This window comes from Pleurodeles waltl, chromosome 5 (assembly GCF_031143425.1).
Source record: "Pleurodeles waltl isolate 20211129_DDA chromosome 5, aPleWal1.hap1.20221129, whole genome shotgun sequence".
In the NCBI taxonomy this organism is placed as follows: Eukaryota; Metazoa; Chordata; class Amphibia; order Caudata; family Salamandridae; genus Pleurodeles; species Pleurodeles waltl.
In genome coordinates, this window is record NC_090444.1 from 1,536,944,846 (window position 1) to 1,536,967,057 (window position 22,212).

At 42.8% G+C, this 22,212-nt stretch overlaps 1 protein-coding gene across 2 annotated transcripts in view; it reads right to left on the reverse strand.

Moving 5' to 3' along the window:
* Positions 1 to 22,212, reverse strand: part of DLGAP2 (DLG associated protein 2) — a 3,577,612-nt gene that overhangs the window by 1,264,763 nt on the left and 2,290,637 nt on the right. For both annotated transcript variants that reach the window (XM_069235822.1, XM_069235823.1), the window contains one exon: positions 11,440 to 11,472. In XM_069235822.1, coding sequence (XP_069091923.1) covers positions 11,440 to 11,472 — 33 coding nt within the window. The remainder of the gene's footprint in view (positions 1 to 11,439; positions 11,473 to 22,212) is intronic.

Genomic DNA, 22,212 nt, shown 5'->3' on the forward strand with positions numbered 1-22,212 from the left:
GGCACTCACTGAACTTGCTTTTTTTATCTTTTCGTACCTGAAACCAGTCAGACCATTCTATTAACCCAATCATTTCAGGACTAACAAGCCCTTTGAGGAGTCAGACATCTACGGGGGTTGGTCATCTAAATACTGTGACTTGGCTGTCTAGTGCAGCTGGTTTATGGTGTTAAAGATCACAATAGATTGGATAAAGGTGACATTGTGGAGGAGTGCAGGTGCCTGGAGAAACATCACCATTGGTGCTCGGTTCCCAGTCAATCAACACCCTCTCCTAGGGGTAACAAGGGTACAATGTTTAATGTACTGTCTATATCAAATACTTTCACAATACTCTTTTATCAACACAATAAATAGGGCACTGAGAAAATCACATTTTTATTTGTGCTGTAAGATAGTGAATAAGATTCTGAGCACGTTGTCCAAACTAGAACAGAGAGCATCTTGCTGTGTCTGCTTTACACAGCAGTGACTTCCTTAGCTTCTTGCCTACCTCTACCTAATGCTACTGTTTTCTTTCAAGCACCATAGATATTGTCAATAAGCATTATCTCATCCTAAAGTGTATAATTCAGAGATTTCACGACATGCAATTGTTTCTCATTCAATGAAAAGCCACTTGATTGACAAATCACTTTACACAAGAGCCTTTTCCCTCTGATCTAAAATCTTTAGATCCTAATGGCCTCATCCATGACACATGCAAACTTTCCTACAGCCAAAACAGGGCAAGCAAGTTAAAGATGAGGTCTAATCTTCTTGTGAAAGCCACTACCTGCCAGGTTGCCTCATTTGTGATGGAATTTAAAACTTTGATTTGTGATGCTAAAACTTAGCATATCTGGAAAATTCACTGTGTTGTATTGCACAAATCTGCAAACTTGGGATAGGTTCCCATGCGGTTGGTCCATAACAGTGTTGTTTGTGTATTTCAAATATTAGGCCTTTAGCGGGTGTTGACTGTACCATTGCCTCTAATCCACTCTTTAACAGTTATCAGGGGGATGGTAGGGTGAATGCATTTAAGAGTGTATCACAGAATGATACAAGTGTAGAGAATGGCCAGTCTTAAGGGTATATATTTTACATCTACATGCATTGTGCATTGAGCTATCTCTAGGCTATATTATTGTATGATTTCTCTGGGATGTTAAGATTCCACAGGTTTTAAACTTCACACTAGGCACCACTACGTTTGAGGGTAGAACTGGGTTGAAGCAACCCAGGATATATCAAAGGAAATCCACATTCTGTGAAACAATTACAACAGAATCTTATTTTCTTCGATCATCTGTAGACATCAGAAGGGGTTCACAGTTTAGCAAAGAAAGTTGCCTTTTATGTTAAAAGTAATAGGGAAAATTAATGTTAAAGGAGAATTTTTCATGAAGAGAAATCATGGACACCAGTAAGGAGGTGCGTACTAGGGAGTTGCTCGGGGAGTTTTGTCATTCTACTGAAACTCTACAGGAGAATGGAGGTGACAAAAAGTTTAAAAAGTAATTTAAGAGAGCCCTTGTTAGGCAGGAAGGGGAATGTATACCTCTTACATTTACTAATATTGACATTAGTATCTGTTAGACTTTTTGCCTTACGCAGGGTCATCCCTAGTCTTTTTGCCTCCTTCCTCCTGGTTTTTCTGACCTCTCGCTGTTGGCTCTAGGACTCTGAGCACTTTATCACTGCTGACCAGTGCTAAAGTGCAGGTGCTCTCCCATCTAAAGTTGGTATGATTGGCTTATACCTAATTGGCATATTTAATTTACCTTTAAGTCCCTTGTACAGTGGTATCTCTATACCCAGGGCCTGTAAATTAAATACTACTAGTGGGCCTGCAGCGCTGCTTGCGCCACCCACTGAAGTAGACTTTCAAACCTGTCTGAGGCCTGCTAGCGCAGGGCCTGTGTGCACAGTTTTCTGCCACAGGGACCTGGCATCTAAACTTACTTGCCAGGCCCAGAACTCCCCTTTTACTACATGTAAGTCACCCCTAAGGTATGCCCTAGCTAGCCCTATGGGCAGGGTGCCATGTATGTAGAAAGGCAGGACAAGTGCCAAGTTGCGTGGCCTGTCCTGGTAGTGACAAACAGCCTAACTGGTGTCTCACTGCTGTGAGTGCTGCCTTCTCATAGGATTGCATTAGAAATGCCCTGCCTTATGTGTAAGGGGTATTGTCTGATTTATGAGGGGTAGCGTAGGCGTGTTTGGTATGGTTGTGATGGTGATAATAAATGCTGCTTACTGGTGTGGGTGTATTTTTTATTACTATCACAGAAATGCCACTTCTAGAAAGTGCGCATTTATCTCTGCTTATGACTCTGGTGTTTTGCAGCTTGACTCCAATCCACGTCTGGGCAGAGTGACAGTTGGGGCTTTGTGCATACTTTTCAGACAGCCTGTACACAGGGAGGGTGGAGGTGTCACAGAGGTGCATCTGCATACTGAATAGTCTTCCTGGGCTGAGAGAAGGGAGAGGCGGGGCAAACCTACATTTGTAAAGGCTGTGCCCTGGCCTCACACAATAGGGTCGTTAACCCCCCACTGATGTTTGGAGCCTGTGCTGAAAGGAGAGAGGGGGCACTCCCAGAACCAGTTGTAACTGGCTGGAACCTCCTCTCCCTCCCATTGTAAAACACTGTAAGAACTGACTATAAGTACAGGGGAATTTACCCCACAATTTTGAGACTCTTGGAGTCATCTTGGAACTGGACACCAAAAGCTGAAAGGAATCACCAGGAACCGCCATGGACTGCTGCTGCTGTGCTGACCTGTGACCTGCCTGGTCACTGTGAAGGACTTACCACTTGCTGCCTTTCCCTTGTGCTGGCCTGTAGCTGTGCCCTCCACCTGAGGACCTTGTCTTAAGATTCTGCTCCCCAGGGGCAGGGTGCTGTGGCCCCTGACCCCTGCATCCATTTCTTCACGAGGGGTGCTTCTCCGTGGTTGCGGCTGCCATAGCGCTGATTGCAGCGCGCTTATGGAGCCTTGGGAGCTTGTAGGCTCCTTGCTGCATTGTGCCCCTTTAAATAAGATCACCGCAGAAGCCCGGGAAGCTGGAAAAACACTTGTGCACCGCATCGGGTGCAGGCGAGTGTCTGCTTGGGCCCCAGGTGGGGTCTGATCTTCTTGTGGCTTTACGGCAGGACCAGGGGAAAGCGCGGGGAGTGCCCCCTTCCCCCTGGCCTCTGCGTTAGGAGCAGGACGCTCCTTTTCTGCTGTTAGGTAAAACGGGCATTATTGTGGGCCCCCCCCCTTGGTGGAAGGGCCAGTGGAGGCCCGGGGGGGCCCCCAGAGATCGCGGGTCCCGGGAGGGGCCTGTCATTAAACCGGAGTTGTTTTTGCTGGCTTTGGCCCCCTTCGTGAGGGCAAGTTGAGGCCCTGGGGGGCCCCCAGTAATCACGGTCCCCAGAGGGGCCTGTCTCTAAAAGAGAGGAGGTGCATGTCGCCCTCCTCTGACCCCAGAGTATAAGGGATGCCCCCGTTTTGCGCATAGGAGCGCCGGGGGCCCCATTGTTCGCCTTCTAGGCACTGGAGGTGCCTTCATCCAACCAGGTACTGTTTAAAGGACCAATATAGTTGCAATCCAAAGTTTTTTCTACAGACTTTTGTTTGATTCATATATTACCTACCTGCGTTTGATGTTTTTACATATGTGTATGCAAATGTTCCTTTTATGGACATGCTTGCTAATATGTTTTTCTAACTTGCCATGTGTTTTCTAATGTTCCTACTATGGGCATTTTATGATATTCTTATGACAAGTGCTGTGATGTAATAACGTGTTTTCCTGACTACTGCTTATGTTGCAGAATACTGAGTAACCTGTGTGTTATGTGTGACTAGGTTGCAGAGTAACTAATGTGTAACGTTCTGACAACTGCTAAGGTAGCAGGATAGTACTGATATGTGATGTTTGGTCTGATAATTGCCTTGTGTACAATACAGTATATTTTCATATAATCTGGTGTGTTTCCTTTGTGGTGGGGATATTGCGTCACATGTGTTGTGTGTGTTGTGCAAACGCTTTACACATTGCCTCCAGGTTAAGCCTGACTGCTCGTGCCAAGCTACCAAGGGGGTGAGCAGGGGTTATCTTGGACGTGTAACTCCCTTGCCCTGACTAGAGTGGGTAAGTTCTGCCTGGCTGAGGTGCATACCCTAGCCAACCAGAAACCCCATTTCTAACAGTATCTTTCCAAAAGTACTACTAAATAGGTTGAACAAGGGGATCTCATTACTATTACGTAAGAAACAGGTGTGCATTTTCAAAGGCCACTTGTGAAGGGATCATATGAGACTGTTGATGTGAAGTGTGAGCAGGAAAAGGCCACTAGACAAAAAGGTGTTTGAAATGATAGAGTGTGTACACCATGGGAAGATTCTTGATTAACGGAGCCTGGGGAAGTATTACTGTGTAAAAGTCAAACTTCTGTACCGTAGTCAGATGGTGAGAATGAACGCTGGGGTCTTTTTTTTTCTGTCATATGGCAGGGTAAAAGGCGCGAACATACCTTTTCCCGATTATTGTTATTAGTATCCAGCAGCTCCCTTCTTGAACCAAATGGGAATAATGGGGTATCAAAAGCATTCAAACCTCAGCAGAAGAAGTGAAATACCTTTTGTTGGCAGATATCAAAATGCTACATCTGTTTAACCTAAAGGGATCTATCCAAAACTGGAGTTACATAACAGAGGTACATGACATTCTCCCTGTTAAAAAATATTCTTCATAAAGTGTGCTTTGGGGTTGCTAAAGGTTGAATAAAAACAGAAATAACTGGCAAGGAGGCAGGCAGACGGCAATGATACTTTGACGTGAAACTATAATCTATCCCTGTGAAGTGTTGTACATAGAGTAAAGTGAAAGATTTGGTAACTCAGTGAATTCCAGTCATAAAGGCACAAATAGGTATACAAGAGGTCAAAATAATACCCTAGAATGTCAACTACTGGTCTTGTGCTAAGAGTCCAACATGCAACCCAACAGGCTGTAAGTCAACAAACAATCAGTAAAACAGCCAAAAGGCATGGGTGCACCCCCACAGGGCTTGTGAGAATAATATTGGCATATTTATGGATTTTCTCTGTGAAAAACAAGAGATAAGATGCTCAGTCAGAAGTGGTTGGAATAACTGAGACTGATTCAAAAAATGATCAGTGGAAAAAATGGTCTATATTCACAATCAAGGACAAGAGTGGCAAAGCTAATACTTATCTACTTCAGAAGGGCAACTCATCTGGCACTGAATCCATTGAGCTAAACAGAATATAGCCACTCGCATTTTGCTTTAGGTGCAGTAAAGCAGAATACACCAATGTGCAACTCATACATTCAAGCCAAATATTAAAAACTTAATGAGGCAAAGTGAGCAAGGAAATGCAAGAGGTGTTGCAAAGAAACATACCCAAAGAGATTTCGGAGCTGAAATCATGAATTAATACCTCAGAAAACAGGATGGTGGCCAAAGAAGGGGTGTTTTTGAGATGGAGACCTCTGATCCCCACATGTAAGAGAGAGGCAAGGCTTGCAGTGCTGGCCATGACAGCTAAGATGGGAACTTAATTTTGGAGAGCTCTTGGCCAAAATAAAATGAGAGCTCAAGTTCCAGAAATCCTTTAGTGGCAAATGTATGTCCTGATCAGAGAACGGAGATGATGTAATAATTGCTGATAAGAGGCACGGGAGAGCATAGGGCATCTAGGTGGAATGTTCCTGAGCTTAGAACCTTTATTTCTTCTTTCTGTGCGGGAGAGGCAGCATCATACCCGAGGACTACAGGCTCCAACATCCCCAGAGGAGGGGGAGGCCACAGCAACATAATCGCATTTTCAACACACCAACTCAGTGCATTTCAGGATTTTATGAGCCCTGCAGTGTCTGGGTAAAGACCGGGCCAAGAGTGTGCCCGTCTGTGCAGTCATCAGCCAAGAGAGGCCAGGCTGGGCCACCCCTCTTGGGCACTGGTTTTGGACATACTTAGTGGTGAGTAGAATTTTATTACTTTCCCATACAGACGGTAATCTTCGCCTGCCCTTGGTCTTAAAACTGTTGGATGTGTCTTGTTTCATCCTTTCCTTCCATGCTACTGTACTGAGTCATCCTCTATCCACTTTGCTTCAACAATTGACATTTTATACTGTTAGAGGGTTTTTGTGGAGTATCATGGGGAAGAGGAAGGTACCTGGGGGGAAGGATTCAGTGAATGCCATTGACAAAGCCAATACTACCCACCGCACAACCCTGGAATCTTTCCTGATGAGAGCAGTTGGGGTCATCTCGAAGGAAATCAACCTCGCTGAGAGGCGCCTATTCCTGGACTTGGTGAATGTTCCAATCTCTTCACCTTGCCCTGGGAGATCATAGCCAACCAATACTGTGCCGGGACCTCTGACCCCCAGTATAACCATTGCATTTTCCCCAATGGCCTTTTGATTGAGGGACCCCAGGGCCAGTAAGGATCTTGTGCTTCTAACACCTCTAATGGCAATTTAAATGAGACTGTTGCTTCTTGCTAGAGTGTGAGTGGGCCCCCTAGCAAATGGAAACAACAGTCTAAAACGCCCTGCAGTCCTAAGCCCCGAAAACAGAAAGGCACCATTAAGGAATCTCCAGACATTGTGCGTCAACTTCGATCCTCCCAGTCTTTGCCACCTGGTGGCACTAACTATTTGTGGGAGGAGGTATTAGACACATTCAAAGCCATTGTTGTTGCCTGTTTAACGCCTGTCGAGGAAAGCATGAAGAGCTAGGTGAGCAGTATCTCAGCCTTAACAAGGCTTTATGATAAGGCTAGGTTTAGTGTGCTGCAGGCCCTGCTGGCCCTTTGTGCCGTGATGGTACTGCAAGGGGCTTGAGCTCAGACGGCCCAGCTGCGCCAGTGCCAGCTGTCTCCCATGTGCCTTGTACAGCTTTGTGACCCCATCTGCTCACCAGGGTTACACTGTGAACAACCTGTAAAGTTATCATGTCCAACCAGTGGGAGGAGTTTGAAGGTCACCAAGTGGGCCAAACAGCCCAATGCCGGAAGGCGAAGGCCAGGGTATTCCTATTGCTCAAAGAGCTGTAGGAACTGTTCAGCTGGATAAGGTCAATTTGCCATGTTTGAATCTTCCTCCTGACTGTTGCCCATCTACAGCAGTAATGACAGGGGTGCCAACCTTGTCTTTGGACACTGAGGAAACATTTACCCAACTTAAGAATAAGGTATGTCACTGGCTCAGTAAAAGCTTGAACTTTAACATCAAAGAGTACAATGACATCATTTTTGCAAGCAAGATATGGTGGATTGGCCCCTCACCAAAGAATCTTGAAGGAGACTGCATAGTTATTAACTGTAAGCATACAGATCTAGCTTGTCGTCTAATCTCTAGCCACAGTAGCGATCATTCCTGGCCTAGCCACACTAGTGTTCTTTCCTTAGGGTGCTTCTATAGACTTTTGCAGCCAAGGTCACAGACTGGACCACTGCATCCCTTTATGGTAGCTGAGGGGTGTGCGAGAAGTCCGATTCCCAACTCCAGTATCCAAAACTCAGAAACAGACTCATCCTCTCAAGATGAGTTTAGGTGGTCAATGTTGTGAATCAGACTTTATGGCCTTTGGACTTAGGTGCTAATGATTGACTTGATTTAGATTGTATTCTACCTAAGAAAACATCTAGGCTATCAAGGACTGGTTCTATTGCTGCTTGCCCCCCCCCCCCCATTTAAAGACTCGGTCTTGTTTAAAGGGCGAGTGACAAATTTGATCAGTTAGAACATTGCTGATATCTGGACCAAACAGCAGGACCCGTTTTGGTTGGACTTTCTCAATAAATTTGATATTTTTATGTTACAAGAGACTTGGTCTGAAGATAAAACTCTCTTGGGTGGCGATGAAAGCTTCTCAGTTCCAGATGTTGCTTCTGGAGGTCAGAGAGTGCTGAGTGGTTTAATCATATTGATAAGAATTTCATTGTTTTATAGAATTGTCCAATCATATATAAGCAATGGGTGGATACATATCTTGTGGATCATTTTACTAACAAGTTTAATCTCTTTCGAGTGAACTTTTACAGTGCACTTTTTGATGTGGGATGCCAAATTGATGTGCTATTCGAAATGCTCTCAGTTCTAAAATCAAGGTCATTAAGCCTTTTTAATTACTTTTATGTAGTTATAGGGGGTGATTTAAATCCTAAACTGGGCCAAAATCCAACAATGTACAACCTGTTTCTGATAGCTGATAACTTACTATGTGCCCAGGCCAATTGTAGGGGCTTGGAGCTGCTTAATAACCTATGCAACTTTGAGTTACTTAACATAGTAGAAATGTTGGGTGCTCTTCACAAACAGCCCTCTATGTTTTTTGGTTGGGGAAAAGGCTCAGTTATTGACTACAATGTCATCTCCAAAAACATAGAATTCTTTGCCATTTCAGGAAGGGTGATTGAAAATACTTTTAGTGAGCATGGCCCAATTGAGCTTACCCTTAAGTAATTTGACTGCACCCAACCACCAGCCCCTTCAGTTGTAATTGGTTTGTCTCAAAAGAATAGCGGCCTAAATCTTAGCTGGAGAACTACTCATATCATCACCATGCTTGTTGAGTCTAATCCTGAATTATTTAGCTGTTAGTTAACTTTTAAACCCCCCCTCCACTTAACCTTTTGGGTGCACAGACCCCTTTGGCCTGTCTCGGGGAGTTCGCCAGGTGTGTGCCCTGCCCCCATTTTCTTTCTCATATATACTAATGGTTTAAGTTAGTTTTCTAGAATCATGGGGGTAGACATGCCAAGGTAAACTCGACCTTTATTTCAGCCCCACTTTATGCCGCTGACACGGTCCTGCTTTCCCGCACACTGAATGGTATCAGGGGCATTACTGATGTTTTCGTCCTTTTTATGGACACCTTGACCTAGAAACTAACTTTGCTAAGACACATTATATGGTGTTAGGGAAGCACAACACCAAAATGAGGCCAATATCTATCAAAAGCAATAATACATGAGGGTTAGTGAGTTTCCATACCTAGGCATAACCTTTGATTCTAGGAACTGCTGGTTGACATTTCTTGCAAATGGTTATCTGCACTTTAACCAATCAGAAGGGGTTTAGCTTGGGCTGGCAGCAAGGATGGGGAGCAAAGCTATACTGCCTCTGTTGGAGGTTTACAGACTCAGGTGCTTGGCAGTTATGACCTATGGTGCAGCCATATGGAGATACCGAGACAGCTCTAGGCTCCGACAGTAGAAAAAGTGCTTTTGCAAAACATTACTAGGCCTCACAATTTTTTCTCCATGAAGAACTAGGTTTACCATATGTTGAAGAGCATACTAAAGCTGCTTGGCTCCCCTTGTGGATGGCACTTTGGAGCAACCCACGCATATCCGTAAACCAGGAAGCAATCACAGGTTGTTTAAACTGTGATAAAGGGCTACAGATCCCTTCGTTGGTATACATAAAGAGAACTGCTGATGCCTGGAATAGGCCTTATTTATTTTCCTGTCCCTATAGGCTGGGCCAGGTTGAGAGGGGTAAGATAAAGGTATTATTTATGTGCTCTGCCTTCCATGAGAGGAAGCTCAATGTCTTGGCCAGACCGACAATGAGAGAATACTTAGCCATCAAAGTCAGTAACGGTCCTGAACCGTGCCTTTTCTTGGATAGAAACGTTTGGGAGCGATCATTGCTTTACCAAGTTTCGGGTCCGCTCAATCCAAACTTATCCTTGATTTCCTACAGACCTGTCTGAACCAGAAAGTATTCCAGTATGCCCATGTGACAACTCTTCTCTGCAGACATTAGAACATTTTACCTTTCTTTGCTGCTATTAGATCCTTTCAGGCGACAATATTTCTTACCTATTCTTGAAGCTCCTGGGTTTCGACAGGATGTTGTCTGCGCCTGCAGCCTGTTAGGCTGTGGGAGGATTTCTAAAAGGTGCCCTGTGTTGGCGCAACTACATCGATTTTTAGGTATTTTTATGTCTATATTTTATCATTTGTTATTTTTGGTCCACATGGGATGTGCTGTTTTATCACTGAATTTTATACGGATGTTTTTAGGAATTTGTGTATGTTTGTCTATTTATGGCCAGTATATGTCAAAATAAAGCTTATATGATTGATTGATTCTGTGGCGACTATAAACAGTGTGGACTATAATGAGGATGGACTATGAAGGGTGCAAGAGACCAGAAGAGTGCACTTCATTCAGACAAGATCGTGTGCACTCTCACCAGATGAATAGAGAAAGGTTGCAAGGAGCAAGAGGACAAATACACACCTTTGGCACATACAAAATGTGATATTGACAGTCCTCAAAAGTGCATTGTATAGAACTATTCAGTGGTAGGTTAAGAGAGTTAGCAATAAATCTGCAGTCACGAATACCATTATGGTTCTTTCCAGGGAAATGCAGCACAGTTGTTAATGTTAAGAAAAGTGTCACGATGTTGCTGATTGATAATGTTTCAATTGTGTATTTTTCCATACTGCTTATTGATCGCAGCACAGAGTATTCAAGTTCTAGATGGCGAGATGATTGATGATGCAACAGGCTCAAAAGAGTAACCTATTTCACAAAAAGCAAAGGGCACTCGGACTGTAAACTGTTCGGTCAGCGATGAATAGCACGTGTGACATCATCACAGGCTGTATCGTTTTCTGAGAGTTTACTCTTCGTTGAACTCTCAGATGAGAAACGTGTTGCCAGATTTTTTTCTACTCTGCACCATTAACTACATCTCTAGACGTTATAAGAAACAGAAAGAGAACTAGCGGACAATAACGCTGCAGCAGCACACGATTTACGATTATTATTCTTGGAGACGTCGATGGCATAACTTTGGTGCCAGATAAAGGGTGAGTAAAGTACAGGTGGTAACAGAAACACTTTAATTCTCGTTCTGTGAGTTAGGATCCCATGGCCCTAGTACTGTGGATGTAATTCCTAGACACAGTATAAATACCACAGCCGCTTTGCTGTATGATTACCGAGCCACATCCTCCGGAGAGAAAGACTAGTTTCCTTTGTGAACCCAAGCCCAGGTTTACTAAGGTTTTGTCACTCTACTAAAAACTATAGACTCACTTAAGCAGCTCATAACAACGGAAAGTGGACATTTTTTTTAATGCAGCAATACAAAACAGAGCAGACTTAACTAAACAAACTAACTACGAGGGAAACATCCTCGTATCTAGGATTGCAAAGTGCTAGACTGTAAAGTCCGTCTGCTGCCCAGAGCGTGTACTGTGCTCGCTCAATTTTAATTCAATGTTTTCCTTCACAGCATCGATTTCAGAAAAAGACATCTCTCTATTTACTCGGTATCAGTTCAGACACTAGTTCCCGTTGCCGTCAGCGGAGCAGACGCGCAGGTGAACTAGGGACAGATCACACTGGTCAGGCATGACCGAGGCCAGCTGCGGCAAAGATTGAGTCAAGAGGGGGACTTACCTTCAGGCTCACCACACAGCGTGCATTGCGACTCTGCAACGAGACAATCAGAAGAAAACGTCCATTACTACAGGGTCGGTACTACCGCATATTTTTATCTTGTGTTGTTAGTATAGCAGAACTCGTTGCATACGTCGTATATTTGCATTTTCTGTGCTATATATTTTCGACACGGATTCTAGTTTGCTATCAGTTTACAGCCATGTCAAATCTCTATTTGGGATTTACACAGCGCTCGCGGTTAATAGTCACTCACAGCCCATCAGGACCTATTGCCATCAAGTCCCATTCACAACATTGACCACCTAAACTCACCTTGAGAGGAAGAGCCCGTGTCTGAGTTTGAAATATTTCAGAATCGACCCCTTCACCAGTAATACAAATGTGGAAACCTACCAGCAATATACTACCATCTGTAGCGAAAAGGTGGAAAGATACCAGCAACATAACTTCAGGAGTTCTTAAAACGTGGAAACATATCAGCAACATTTCACCTCCAGCATATAAAATGTGGAAGCAGGCCAGAAACATACCACAAGTAACTACAAGGTTGAAGCAAGCAAACAACATACCAGTACCCAAAATGTGAAAACATGCTAGCAACAATCCACCACCGGTATATATAACGTGGAAACATAAAGAACCATACAACCTGCAACATGCACAATGTGGAAACGTATCAGCAACACATCACTAGCAGTATATGAAAGTTAAAACATACCAGCAGCATACCACTAAAATGAAGTACAATCATAAAAATATTCAACTAGGAGTACATAAAACAAGGAACATGCCAGTAACATACCACCAGCAAATTATAAACCGTGATTTTGCTCATTTCCCTTACAGTTTAACACCACTGATTACTACTTCATAGACAACTAATAGGTCTTTAGAAGTATTATTCCATTGCTTTGTTTTCTTTTAATAAAAAAGAAGTGAAGTCGTTACTTTTAATGTTTCAATACACACACATATATTTGTTTGGATCTTTTATAGAGCGCTGCATGTTTTCTTTTAGTTACCCTAGACAGCTACAATAAAGGCAAAAAAGTCAATCCTGCGGTCACAAGAGTCTGATGATTGAAGTGAAACTTTTTCTGATGATCTTCAATGGCTAGCCCTTTGTTGGGGGGCTGAACTGTAGAAAAGCTTGAAGAGTTCTGTGTTCAACTATTTTTGAATCGTATGTATTTTGGTTCCGCTCTCATATTCAATTTTTTTTATATTAAATCCAAGAAGTAGATATTTTACACCTCTCAAGTTTATAAGATTAAAACAATTTGTTTGCACTCATGTTGTAGGTAAAATAAAAGTTCCACGAATAGATGAAAGACTTAGGAATATCAGGGCACCTGTCGTGAAAAAAATAGTGGGAGCACTAAATATCATAGGCGAAGTGCAATGATATCACATAGTGTAATGTTCCAGACAGTGAAAAAATAGTTGGAGCACTAAATAGAATAGGTATTGTGCAATTATATCACGTGGTGCAGTGTCACAGGAAGTGATCTCACAGGAGATGATGCCACTCTCGTACCATACCCCTAACTTTAAAGAGAACGGGCACATTTTGAATTCAAGTTGAGCCACAATATTTGCTGCACAGGGCATATTAATCTAAATATATGCACAAAATGTATGTATTCTTATCTAAATCAAACATTCATGTAGATTTGTATGTTGTCTCTGAATGCACGTCAATGATTATTTTTGACAGTACACAAACCTAAGTGTAAGGAATAATGCAAGGATTTAAAAACATATGCTCATTGTTATATTATGAAATAATTAACAAATGATCGTCCCTGCCATGCAATTAAACATAAATTGAGGAATGCAGAGATTGTTTAACAGTATGTCACACTCTCAAAGCTTTAACTTATATTTGTAACTCATCCAGCTGATGAAAGGATGGCACACAATCAAAGGCAAATATGTGTGGTACATTGAAAAATGAGAGTTTGTGTAATATGGAGTGTGATCCTGCTGGCTGAAGTGCCCTCTTTGCTCTATCGCTACTTTACTAAAGCAGCAAATAAATAATCACACAAAGAAATGCAATGGTTTACACGTTTCTACATATAAATAGGTTACTCAACATATCTAAAAAATAACAGTGGTACATGGTAGTTATATTTAAGAACTGCAGGTTTTACTGAGGAAACAGTGGCGCTAAGTGTATTTTTGTTAATACTTAGTTATTTGAGGTGTATGCATTGTAATCCTGGTGGAATAAAATGCACGATGATGGTGCTTATCCAGTTTAGAAGCACAAACTTCACATTTCCACACCATTAAGAGATGAAAGCATAAATGATGGGTTATTTCACCTCTAAATCGCATGTATGAGGAGGACGATATCGTGGGTGTTTTAAAACACCCTGTGAAGCTGCATTGTAAGTGCACGCTGTGGGCCACAAGTAAGTTGATACAAAGGATTTTAACTCATATTCAAAGGGTAGTCCCTGAGGCTCTTTTGGCAGAGGATATCACTCTTTAAAAATAGCAGTGGGACATTTTTTTCCACTCATGACAACCCCGACTCGTGGCATGTATGATTCACTTGGTTGCCATCTATGTGAAAAAACGTATTCCTATAGTTCCTTGTGGAATTTTGACTTTTAAGAGGTCTCTCTGCCATGCTTCTTCCAATATTGACTGTATTTATATCGACTACTAGTTTACATGCAAAGAGAGCATCGAGTAATCTGTTCAAAATTAAAATGGAAGTCATTACAGATATTTTTCGTCCTTTAAGATTACGACACAGTAATATATGCGAGGGAAAGAACACAAGGTTTGAATGGATGCGTAATAACAATGGTCCCACGGAAACAGTAAACGCACAGAGAAAGAATAACAGCTGCTATATGTGTGTGCATGTAAGTATAGTTAACCACACCAGAGGATATCATCTAACAGGTACTAGTTGGGAAGCCAGAACACCTTATAAAGAAAAAGAAAGACAATTCTTCATCAATGCCCATCTAAGCTGGAAAGAAAGCCCAATAAAAAGGCGTACACAAGTCAACGGGTTTATCATCTCTACTTTGAGCTCATCCTTTTCTATAAGAGCCTCGTGAAAGCATCTGACCTTCTCTAAGTGAAGGTTTCAGGTCAGATGTACAAAGCAATTTGGAATATTTTGAAACAAGTGTATGCTTTTCTAGCTAATTACTCACACATTCTCAAAATGTGGTAAGATAGCTCAGACGGTAATCTATTTCTATATGGTTTTATTTGGTGTAATAACACGAGTAAGACAGCTCAGAAGTTTAGCAGTTGCTGTATAAAGTTCATTTATGAGTAGAAAAGGGGTTGAATTGATGCCACTATATAGCTGTTTGCAGACTCTGTGGACTGCTAGTATGATATAAATAATCCAACAGTTCATTGTTTTACATGTAAATATTACTTTAATGGAGAATATATGCAGTGTCCTACTACTAGGGTCAATGGTGATTAGATCTAACCTTCTTTGATCTCATTGAGGGGGTTGGTGTTCGTGTGATGTCGCTTCACTGCTGCCTGAGCACTATTGATCACTTTTTAAGTAGATAAAAGTAAGAACTGATATTTACAGCACTATAAAATAAATGTGATCTCCTCTTTCGGTCACAACATTCAAATACCTGCCGATGATACTTGAGGGTATATTTAATAAAAAGGTTTTGTGCTGCATTATGTGAGAGGGAGAGCAGGAAAGCTCCATCTCTAGTAGGATAAGGAACTGTCCTTCTCTCTCCATAGCACTGGTACAGAATTAGGCTAACTAGCACAACATACACACCTTTGCAGTACAGTGAAAGGATGTGTGAGTGATGTCTAGCCAGCTGCGGCTCCTCCGCTATGGCGGAGCAGCATCGCCCCCTCACCAGCAGCAGAAGCTGCAAACCTTTCACAACAAAAGGATAATAAACTGTTTATTATCCTTTCATTGTGAAAGGGACAGAGCCATGTGGGATGAAGGGGATGAGGGGAGTGTGCTGTGCATTCCCCTCAGTGCGCATGTGAGTTTGGCCAGCCGTCTCGGGCCAGCCAAACACACATGCGCAGTTGGCTCTTCCGGCACTGCATTGCTGGGCTGGAGAGAGCAAGCACAGGCTTCCAGCCTCCCTGGGAGCACCCTGGCTGGGCGCCCCCAGGCAGTCCTAATGCTGCTCTGAGCAGTGTCAGGATTGTCCGCAGGGCAGGCTGGTAGCTTGTATCTGCCAGCTGCTGAGGAGACGGAGGATCGGTGTTGCAGCAGCGTGCAGGTAATTTTTTTTTTTTAAATTAAATGTTCCTCCCGTGCCTCCCCTGATACTCCTCCATGCTCCACACCTGTCCCACCCCATCTGAGTGCACCAAGCCGTGACTGTGTCTGGCATAGGTTTTGTACTGGAAAGTTACCCTTCCAAAGAAAATTACTATGCCTAAATAAGCGTTAAAACTTTTCAAACATTGGCTGTGCAGTGCAGCACACAGGCAGAGTTGGAAAAGCTTGGAGGAATAAAAAAAAATCTTCAATTTAATGCTGTTAGAAATGGGGTTTTTGGTTGGCAGTCAGGTTACCCTCATACAATACCATAATATAACACCACAAAAATACACCACACAGTGTTTAGAAAAATATATAATATTTATCTGGGTATTTGCAGGTCAAAACGATCAAAGATGCAATATGAATTTGTAAAGATATCACTAAAAAGTGATATAAAGTGTCTTAAGTCTTTAAAAAGTAAACAAAGTCTCTTTCAAGCACAAAGTACCTGGTTTGGAGTGGAAAATCTCTGCAGAGGGCCGCAGAAGAGGAGATGCATGGAAAAATGGTGTGTGCGTCGGTTACGCCCCTTCACACACGGACTTGCGTCGTTATTTTTCATGCAGGTAGACGTGCGTCGTTCTACGGGAGGAAAAATGGTGTGTGCGTCGGTTGCGCCCCTTCACACACAGACTTTCGTCGTTATTTTTCACTCGGGGATAACATGCGTCGTTTTCCGGCATGCGGACCGTCTCCTTCTATGGATCGCGGGATTACCAGATGTCCCAGGGTCTGTGCGTGGATTCTCCTGCTTGTTTTCCGGCTGCGCATCGTTCCGCGGGGCTGTGTGTCGAAGTTTCGATCTCACGGCAGGCGTTGCGTCGATTTCTCCTCTGGAAGTCGGGCGGCGTTGTCCTTGCGAGGCCGTGTGTTGAAGTTCCGGTCGTCCCGAAGGCGTCGCGTCAATCAGCGTCGGTGTGCGGCGTTTTTCTCGCCGCGGAACAAGCTGTGCGTTGAAAATTTCGGCGCACGAAACGTCCAAGTGAAAAAGAGAAGTCTTTTTGGTCCCGAGACTTCAGGGAACAGGAGGCAAGCTCTATCCAAGCCCTTGGAGAGCACTTTTACAGCCAGACAAGAGTTCAGCAAGGCAGCAGGCCAACAGCAAGGCAGCAGTACTTTGGAGAAAGCAGACAGGTGAGTCCTTTGAGCAGCCAGGCAGTTCTTCTTGGCAGGATGTAGGTTCTGGTGCAGGTTTCTTCTCCAGTAAGTGTCTGATGAGGTAGGGCAGAGGCCCTGTTTTATACTAAGGTGTGCTTTTGAAGTGGGGGTGACTTCAAAGAGTGTCTAAGAAATGCACCAAGCCCCCTTTCAGTTCAATCCTGTCTGCCAGAGTCCCAGTAGGGGGTGTGGCAGTCCTTTGTGTGAGGGCAGGGCCTCCACCCTCCCAGCCCAGGAAGACCCATTCAAAATGCAGATGTATGCAAGTGAGGCTGAGTACCCTGTGTTTGGGGTGTGTCTGAGTGAATGCACAAGGAGCTGTCAACTAAACCTAGCCAGACGTGGATTGAAGGGCACAGAAAGATTTAAGTGCAAAGAAATGCTCACTTTCTAAAAAGTGGCATTTCTAGAATAGTAATATTAAATCCGACTTCACCAGTCAGCAGGATTTTATATTACCATTCTGGCCATACTAAATATGACCTTCCTGCTCCTTTCAGATCAGCAGCTGCCACTTCAACAGTGTATGAGGGCAGCCCCAATGTTAGCCTATGAAGGGAGCAGGCCTCACAGTAGTGTAAAAACGAATTTAGGAGTTTTACACTACCAGGACACATAACTACACAGGTACATGTCCTGCCTTTTACCCACACAGCACCCTGCTCTAGGGGTTACCTAGGGCACACATTAGGGGTGACTTATATGTAGAAAAAGGGGAGTTCTAGGCTTGGCAAGTACATTTAAATGCCAAGTCGAAGTGGCAGTGAAACTGCACACACAGGCCTTGCAATGGCAGGCCTGAGACAAGGTTAAGGGGCTACTGAAGTGGGTGGCACAACCAGTGCTGCAGGCCCACTAGTAGCATTTAATCTACAGGCCCTAGGCACATATAGTGCACTCTACTAGGGACTTATAAGTAAATTAAATTGCCAATCATGGATAAACCAATCAATAGTACAATTTACACAGAGAGCATATGCACTTTACCACTGGTTAGCAGTGGTAAAGTGCCCAGAGGTCAAAAGCCAACAACAACAGGTCAGAAAAAAATAGGAGGAAGGAGGCAAAAAGTTTGGGGATGACCCTGTCAAAAAGCCAGGACCAACAAATGCCACTCAGAATTCTTTTCTTTTTGGGTGCAGATCCCTATCTACTATTGTTAGTAATAGCGCTTTGTGTCATAACCCATGGATGGTTGCATGGAAACACCCATGTACTACCCAAGTAACGACCCCCAATGCATAGTAGTCCAAAGCAGCTGAGAGTACTGCTTTGCATTCTTTCAATAGTGTTTTAAGACAGGAGGGAAACCGAGCATTCACCAGGGACTTGGAGTGAATGGTTGAACAAGAAACAGTGGCCCCTAGATGAAAAATAATGTGGTAGTCCTATAAAGTAAAATGACAATATTTAATCAAACAAATAATACAACCAATCACACAGTGCAGTGAATGCAATAAAAAAATTGAAGACCACTCTACTAAATAGGTCCTTCTTCAACATGCATTGTAAGCCCAATGGTGAAATACTTGACAGACTCGAGCCTCAATTTAAGCTGGCCATGTTCTTTCATCTGTCATTAGCATTTATTCTCTAGGGGCTGCTTAATTCCTGCAAGGGGAGGTTCTCATTGTTACAGAATTTTCAGACTCTCCACTCATTACATTGAAACACTGTTTCCATTATTCCATTTGGAAACGCTTGTTTTTACCTTAAAATCCTCGACATTCTGTCTTTTAGTTAATTTATTTTATTATTATTAGTAGTACGTGGTTTGAAACTTTAGTGTCTTTAATTTCATGATAATTATTGCTGCCTGCTGTGTGGTTACATCACACAACAAGTTGAGGCTCAGACTTTCTGCTCTGTCCAACATATCTATAGTTATCTAGGGGTAAATTTAATATACAACAACACATATATCATTGTCATTGGTATTGACACCAGTGTGGGCCTTGACCCTAGAGACACACCGGTTTATGAATGTGTGTGGGGTAAGTGTTGTACGCTGTGGCTTATAGTTGGAGTGTAGCATGTTTTCTGTGTTACTTTGCGATAGGATTTACAGATGTGATCATGAATATGGATTAGGACGTATGGAAGCTCAGTCACAGCTCGAAAAAGTATTATGATCTCTCACTCATAGCCGACTAGGCTACATACATGCTTTAATGTTTTTTTATGGACTTCAGAATTGTTTTGTGTAAAGCAGAATTGTGGAAGTGTCAGTACAGTTATTCTCTTTTGTTACTTTTGAAGACATGCTCTGACTCTCGCAGCCTAAACTCTAAGAAAAAAAGCTTCAATATATGACTTGCCAAATTAATTATGGTTATAGTTTATTATACAGTGGATTGCTATTTTCCTGTCTGGCTGTCATATTTTTGGTGAATGTTTCAGAATCCCAGGTATTCCCTAACAGCAGTGTCACAGTGCATAATCCCAGTGGGAAACATAATCCTTTATAGGACTCAGAATCAAGTATTTCTGAGAGAAAAAAAACCATATAATTAGGCTAGTGCTGGATGACAATTTAGACATACCTAAAAGACCTGTTACGAGTAACGCGCGTTTGCGAGAAAACTGCCATTGCATCAATGATTTGTGGGGTGTATTTTGATTATGCGTGTATGATATGTAGTGGGTGTTCTGTCAGCTAAAATCAATTGAAATGGCTGAATCCAGATAAACTGGATTAACGATGGTGGTCAAGAGGGCGTCTTTAGAACCAAAGCAAAGGGAGAAACAACACATGGGTTGCTTTTGAAGGAAGGACCATCGTTAACCCATTTGAAGCTTTTTAGTACTGGCAGAATACAGAAAGTGTAATTTGTTCATTAGATTGCTCCCTCCTATTTGTACTTGCCATCTTGTGGTGAAGGTGGCTGAGAAAGGCAAGCCCCCCGAATGGAATCATTCCATACATAAACAAAATGGCCCTTACATCCCCCTCCCTGGGTTCTGTACTGCGATTAGAATTTATCATGCTATTTTCTAATGCCAACAAAAAGCCATCGTTTCTGCTAGGCCTCAAATATTCTGAACCATGCAGGTTACTGGAACACAAAGAGATTATGCTTAGTTAGTAGATAAGGCCATTATCAAAACTGCAACTGCACTACTCTTACCGTGCATTTAGCATCTGCACATAATGTTATTATGGTAGACGAAGCACAGGGTGTATGATGTCAATATAATTTATACCTAATTTGTCCTGATAAACAAAGGATGTAAAATAATTACCTATTTTAGTACAGGCCCTTCATGTTGCATTCTTTTCTTATCGTATTATGGCGGATAATTGCCTCGAGGGTTCATTTCCTTGGGTTTCTATAGAGATTGTTTGGCAATCACTGCTGTAGTTGTCTCTGAATGATGTCAGTGTTTAGCAGGCGAGGGAAAAGAAAACCTTCTGGAATCTGTCAGTGAAAAAACACGAACAATTCCTGGATTCCAAGAGGTGGACTTTTGCAAGAAATGGTTTCCTCGGTTTCTTGAACACCAGATTGTAGAATTGCTATTCTTCGCAATATTCAAGCGGCCAGGCCTTAGCACAAAACCATAGTCCAAAAATGTATCAGAAACCTTGCTATTTCAGTCACCGAATAATGTTTAAAGCAGGTTGTAGGAAAATTGTTTTCTCTGACAGGTCACTCCACACTATGGGGGTTATTACAACTTTGGAGGAGGTGTTAATCCGTCCCAAATGTGACGGATATACCACCAGCCGTATTACGAGTTCCATAGGATATAATGGACTCGTAATACTGCTGGTGGTATATCCGTCACTTTACCGTCACTTTTGGGACGGATTAACACCTCCTCCAAAGTTGTAATAACCCCCTATGTGCCTTCATTCTTCTTTTTTTCTCACCACGTTTTTGTTGGCTTTAGGACTCTGGGTACTTTACCACTGCCAGCCAGTGCTAAAGTGCATGTGCTCTATCCCTAAAACATGGTAAAATTGGCTGATACCCAATTGGCATACTTAATGTACATGTAGGTTCATAGTAAAGTGCACTACATATGCCCAGGGCCTGTAGATTAAACGTTACTACTGGGTCTGCAGCACTGATTGTGCCACCCACATAAGTAGCCCCTTAACCATGCCTCAGGCCTACCATTGCAGGGCCTGGGTGTGCTGTTTACTGCCACCTCGACTTGGCATTTACAACTACTTTCCAAGCCTTAAACTCCCCTTTTATTACATATAAGTCGCCGCTAAGATAGGCGCTAGGTAGCCCACAGGGCAGGGTGCTATGTAAGTAAAAGGCAGGCCATGTACTGGTAAGTTTTACATGTCTTGGTAGTGAAAAACTCCCAAAGTTGTTTTCAGTATTGTGAAGCCGTCTCCTCTCATAAGCCAGCAAGTGGTAATTTCTGCTCTGAAAGGAGTCACATTGTCATGTTTGGTATGATTGGAATGGTAGTGAGAAATTTTGCTTTCCGGTGAAGTTGGATTGAACATTACTATTTTAGAAATTACGCTTTATGAAAGTAGGCATTTTATGCACTTACTTGTCTCTGTGCTTTACAGCCTGTCTCCAGTCCATATCTGGTCTGTGCTGGTTCACAGCACTCCTTGTGCATTCCACCCATACCTGCCACAAATACAAGACATGCAGCTGCATCTACATTCATATGCATATTGATGGGTCTTCCTGGGGAGGAAAGGTGGCGGGGCTTTCACCTACACTTCAAAGGCTAGTAGCCTGACCCCACACAAAGGACTGATAACACCCCCCATAGATCTCTGGGCAGACAGGAATGGGTTGAAAGGGGAACTGGTGCACTTCAAAAACAGTCTTTGAGGTCTCATCCACTTCAAAAGCACATTTGGGCATATATATTCTAGGTCTGTGGCCCCTTAAAATCAGGCACTTCTGGACCTTTAACTGGACTCTGTCAGAAGGACTGTAGTGCTGCCCAAAGAACTCATCTGGACTGTTGCCTGCTGCTCCCTGACTCTGCTGGAAGGATTTTGCCTTACCACCACAAGTGATCTCTATGGGCTTGTCCACTTGCTGCCTGTTAAGAAGTGTCAAGGACATCATAGACATCACCTAAAAGAGAAAATCCATGGCTCAACATTAATTTTTATGGATTAAGACTTGCTTAAACTTTTAAGAAGCGATATCTTGGCCTGTGTTTATTGGACCTTTGTCGTTTTGGTCTTGTTATATTCAGATAAATATTATCTATTTTTCTAACTGGTATGAAGTACTTTTTTGGGTGTTTTCACTGTGCTACTGTATGAGTTATTGCACAAATACTTTACACATTGCCTTCTAAGTTAAGCCTGCCTGCTC